We start from the raw sequence: 5,180 nt of genomic DNA, 5'->3' as shown, positions 1-5,180 counted from the left end.
TTATTATTAAAGTTTTGTATTTGCCATCGACTTCTCTACCCGTTTCTGCCTCTGGCAAGAGAACGCGACGCTTTTGCAGTTGCAGTTTGCAGCTGGGTTGCAGAGCAGGAACAGAGCAGACTACCATAGATTCAGCTGGCGCGGCAGACGTGAGGGTGGTCAACAGTTCACAACACACAACAGGTTTATTTACTTTTGAAGAAAAAAAGTGTTGTTGGCTGCGCCTTTGGGGCCACTTTAATCTAGATTGAGTCTCTTTATCTGTCAGTAAGTTCATTTTTCGTGTTTCATTTTTATTTTGTATCCATTTTAGCATTTTATGAGACCCTATGTAGAATGAGGTTATTTCCCCTTAGTATCCCAGGGAGCAACCTGAAACAAACTGCATTCGAACCGCATGATATGTCCCATCTAAAACGCTTATTTTAGGCGCATGTACGCGCATATTAGACGCCTACACGCGTTTTAGGCGCTTTTTAGATTGGACACAAAATGCACATTTTATGCAGCTCTGCTACCTGGGCATATTTTGGTGGAGTGTTTTTGTGTTTCTTTTATTTTTCTCCTTGTTTTTGTAATTATTTCACTCACACAAGCATCTGAATTGATGATTTCTTGTATTCATGTTCTATTTTTGTGTTGTATTCCTTATATGATGTCCGAACTGTTTTGTTTTGTTTGTTGACAGGATAGGCTAGAGGCAGGATGCCTGGGAATGTAGCTAAAAGTTTGCACACCCTTGCTGGTGCACTCAGTGAGGACACAGGCTGCAGTGAAGAGGACTTAGAAACTATTCTGATGTCTTATCGTACTCTGCGTAATGGGTGTGCTGGTAACCCTGATTACCAAACAAATTGTACGGCCAATGCTTCACTTCTAGCTGATTCGTTAAAAATCATGACGTTTCTTCTCAATAGTGAAGACGAGAACTCTGCTCTCTGTGTAAGAGTAGCCACTCAATTTCTCGGTAATCTTATTGTGAACCACAGTGATAACCAACTAATTGTGTGGGACAAGTTTTCATCTCTCCTAAAGTAAGGTTCACAAGTGTGTGTGCTTTTCCTTTGTTTTGTTTTCTTTCTACCTTGTATCTTCATAAAGGGTACCAGATACACTACCATTTGATTATATGTCAATAGGAAAATGCTGGCTTCAAAAGATGTCAAACTGAAAAATTTTTCTGCTATGGTTATGTACAACATTTTGCTTGGACATCCTGATCTGTGTGCACCCAAGCCATATGGAATTGATTTGTTGGCAACCTTTTTGAAATTTGCTGTTATGGACTCGGAATTTGGGTATTTTGCATTCCTTTTTCTTTTGAAATTTTAATATCACTACATGTTTTAATTAATTTTTCTGTTAATTCTTTGAATTAATATTCAACTGCATTTTATTTACAGGGTGTATGCAACTGAGTTGTTCTTGTCCACACCTGACGTGTTTGAGGAATCTTATCCATCTTTGGACATTGAATGTCGTTTGAGACTTTTAGAAATTTGTCATGATATTCTTCTCTCCATGCCTGAAATGAGCATTAAAGTTGAAGACAAGAAAAAGAAAGAGGGTGTCAAAAGCGAACCTACCAGAAAGTCAGTTTGTTTTAGTCTATTTACTTTCATTACCTTTTGTTATGTAGACATGTTAACATTTTTTGTATTTATTTTAGAATACTTATGCCTACCCTTAAATTCATGGTAGAGCAACTAAAGAGGCGTTCGTTTTTGATTTTGAAAACATCAGCACATTATGCAGATTCGTTGGAACCCAGAGAAGTCTCAAAACTTATAGAAGTTGTTGCGTGTGCATCTAGCAAAGAACCGTATATTACTGAACTTCAAAGTGATAAATCTCTCCTCATAGATTGTAATTGTTAGTACATCTCAGTGTTTACTTACCTTGTTTAAGGAGTTCTGAAAAAAGATTATAGACAAACTTACTTTGTTTTCTGTTTTTAGTTCTTCTGAAGAGTATACATATGGCAGGACAGGCTGGAGACAGTGATTTTTCTCCAATTCACAAACTTTCTGAGCTTAATCTCTCTGAGAAAGGAGTAGAATCTAAAATTGAACAGCACCCAGCCTTTGGATTTAAAGCCTGTCTTGTCAGACTTCTCGGTAATTTGTGCTGGCGTCATCGAGAAAACCAGGATCAGGTAGTAAATCAATATTTTTGATTCTTTCATCATACCTTTACTTTTGACTTACTACTTCATTTCAATTTTAGGTTCGAGAACTGGACGGTATTCCTCTGCTTTTGGATTGTTGCTCCATTGATGCCAGAAATCCTTGTATCCTTTCTTTACTTATTCTTCTTGACAGTACGAAAGTATTTGTATGCATGCTCTACCAATTAAGTTTTTTTTTTTTAAGGTGCTAGTGTATCAATTCTTAACAAAATTTTCCAGTAATGATACAGTGGGTTGTATTAGCTATAAGAAATTTATGTGAGAACAACAAGGAAAATCAGTGTGTTATAGCAGCTATGAATCGTGAAGGCACAATTGACTCACGAATGCTTCATGATCTTGGTCTTACAATCCATGGTGATGAAAAATCCAACAAAGTTCGCATTGTACCCCTGAAGAACAAATGATGAGGCGAATTTTCTTGTAAGTCTGGTCCAAGTAATTATCAGCTATGTTTACCTTATCACACTTCTGAACATTAATTGATTTAATTTTTTTTGTCAGCAGACTTACTTCCTGTGATTTCATATACGACCACCTACTGCGTCATCTTATCTTGTATAAATTCAAGAGGTCCATTATTTGTGTCATCTATTACTGTTTAATTTTTCCATTTGACTGACTTCTGCATTAGTGTCTTAAGCTATCTAAGTACCAACTTGATGTTTAGAACAACCTATGCCCATGTGTAGGCCTAGCAAAAATTTTAACTTTGTCTGATCTATGATTTTTCTCTCCTACTCTGAACTGTACATTCCTGTGCCTTTTCTTATTTCCAACTGAATTTTTATTGTTGAAGTCCTAACAAATCAAAATATCACTTTCACTTTTTTGTAATGTCTACTGTTTAATTTTTAAGGAAGAGAGTCATTTGAAAAGAGCTGCATGCACCCTTGAAGATAATTTTTAAAGAATTCTTCAAACTGCATTTTAAACCTATGATCATTTTGTAAGTGTAAGTGGTTATTGCACTTACTCAAGTAAAATAGGGTATATATTACTGAAAGACTTGTGGCCGTTACTTATTTATTCTGTTTGATTGCATATTTTTTGTATACCACTCAGTCAAACCATGAAATGCTGAGTTCAGAAGTGCCATGATTACTAAGTAGTCGATGCAACTTGTGTTCAATAAATGTTTTTATATAAGTGAAGTTGTTTTGATTTAAACATGATCTGATTCATCTGATTATTGTCAGCATTTTGAAACTTCAAGTCTGTTCTCTCTGTTAAAGTTTATAATCTCAAGATTATGATTACTAGGTCTGTTTTTACCTGAAATCTTGCCATGGAGTGAGTTCATTTATGCCGAACCCTACATTAAGTAAAGTTAAAAAAAAAATTGTCAGGTTTCTACAATATCATACTTTACTCTTGTAGTTTGTTGAAGCTGTTTGCTTTCAACTGAATGAAAAATTAATGGATAATTTTAAAGTTTGTCACTAATGTTCAGGGCTCCGTAACTTATCATAACATAAACAAATGTTGGTTACTTAACATTTCAAAACACATGTCAAATTTAAAGTTAAAGTTATCAATTTGGAATATGTCCGATATTAGTCATACACAGTCTAGAAAAAGTTGCACAAGTCAAATTACTAACTTATTTTCAAAGAACTACTGTGAAAGTTTCAAGTTATCACTTTAATTCTTAAAATAATGTTGAAGGCAGTTAAGTATAATAAGTTAAGGGAAGACCCTACTGAAAATGCTAATTTGACGGAAAGGATAATTTTGGGCACATTATATTTTGTAGTGTGGTAAAGAGGGTAAGAATCAATGACTGACTGACATGGTCAAACTATACAATTTTGTTTTTAAGTAAGAAATCAAATTTTTTGATGAAAAACACTGCTTGGGAAAAACATTCCATGCTGGATAACATTGGTCCTAAAATTATGTACTTACGATCTTTTGAGAGTTTAAACGGTGCTTGACAAAAGTTGGCATGGAAAACAATTTACTTAAAGTAGTTCTGTGCTCCAAAGTGCATAAATTTCAAAACGGTATAAATTTGCAAATTTTTCACATCTTTTTTAGTGATTACAGAGGAACCACTAGCCTGATTACAAAGCCGATGCCAAGATTTGTGGTCAGATAATCAACAAAGATGTTGGTGAACTCCTGCATGGGACATTTCAAAGTCAAAAGAAATACTACTCTCTTGAAGAGGTTTTACTCATGTCTCCATGGAAGTAAAAACTGGTCTGAGCATGTTGCAAATCGTGTACAAAGACAACAGGAAGTGTTATTTGGTTTACATTCATCTAACGTTTGCAAATCTACCACAAACTCTTTTTGTTACACTGCGGCCAGAAGCAGCAATTTTTCAGTAGGGTCTCCCCTTAAAGAGCCCTGACTATGTTTTGCATGTGTCCTTCATTTTGGAGAATAGCATTGGTTCTGCTGGGGTTTCCAGTACTTGACAAGAGTACTTGTTTGGGCCTCTTCCCCCCACCCCAGCTGCTGGAGACTGGAGCTGGATAGAGTAAGGCCCCGCGCTGGACGGGCTGGAGCGGGGCTAAGCGGGGCCTGGTCCAGCCCCAGCTCCCCCTCTCCGCTCAGTCTGGTGCGCGCATCCAGCCCGTCAGCACGGTGCTCAGTACTCGCCGACCACAAGGCTGGCCGCCCGGGAGTGCTCCGAGCGTGAGTGACGCGGTCCCCGTCAACCGGCCCCCGCGGCCCGGCCGCCCGCCGTGGAGTGGACCACCCCAGGGGCGCATGTGACCAGCCCTCGTCGACGGCGTCCTGGAGTTCGAGAGGGGATTGCGTCGTGACCGCAGTGACCAGCGGGCGAGACGGGACCCGCGCCTGTGCCAGTGTGACCAGCGCGACCCGCCCGACCGCATGGTGACCAGGATGTGACCATGTGGCCATGAGTGCTGGGCGCCAGCCTCCGCAGCGAGTCCTAGGCCGGGTCCTAGGGCCCCCGCGGGCCTGGCGCGCCCCCCGGGCGGGTGGGGCGGGGGCAGTCCTCGGGGCCGGCGCCCCC

At 39.3% G+C, this 5,180-nt stretch overlaps 2 protein-coding genes across 4 annotated transcripts in view; both read left to right on the top strand.

Annotated features, from left to right (window-relative positions):
* The window catches only part of LOC113207250 (ataxin-10), a 17,330-nt gene extending 13,993 nt beyond the window's left edge, over positions 1-3,337 (top strand). Inside the window, exons 1-9 of one of the 3 annotated variants that reach the window (XM_052267753.1) lie at positions 25-267; positions 689-1,034; positions 1,140-1,298; positions 1,404-1,592; positions 1,670-1,872; positions 1,959-2,155; positions 2,227-2,290; positions 2,408-2,611; positions 2,693-3,337. In XM_052267753.1, coding sequence (XP_052123713.1) covers positions 706-1,034; positions 1,140-1,298; positions 1,404-1,592; positions 1,670-1,872; positions 1,959-2,155; positions 2,227-2,290; positions 2,408-2,595 — 1,329 coding nt within the window. In that variant the 5' untranslated portion in view covers positions 25-267; positions 689-705 and the 3' untranslated portion in view covers positions 2,596-2,611; positions 2,693-3,337. Of the gene's footprint in view, positions 1-24; positions 268-688; positions 1,035-1,139; positions 1,299-1,403; positions 1,593-1,669; positions 1,873-1,958; positions 2,156-2,226; positions 2,291-2,407; positions 2,612-2,692 lie in introns of those variants that run through there. The other 2 variants (XM_026423735.2, XM_026423737.2) reach the window with 2 other exon arrangements.
* The window catches only part of LOC113207257 (protein Wnt-7b-like), a 14,852-nt gene that overhangs the window by 1,149 nt on the left and 8,523 nt on the right, over positions 1-5,180 (top strand). The window lies entirely within an intron of this gene.

This window comes from Frankliniella occidentalis, unplaced genomic scaffold, assembly GCF_000697945.3.
Source record: "Frankliniella occidentalis isolate FOCC.00 unplaced genomic scaffold, Focc_3.1 Scaffold58, whole genome shotgun sequence".
Classification (NCBI taxonomy): domain Eukaryota; kingdom Metazoa; phylum Arthropoda; class Insecta; order Thysanoptera; family Thripidae; genus Frankliniella; species Frankliniella occidentalis.
The sequence above is the reverse complement of the archived record's forward strand: the minus strand, read 5'-3'. Positions and strand labels throughout refer to the sequence as shown.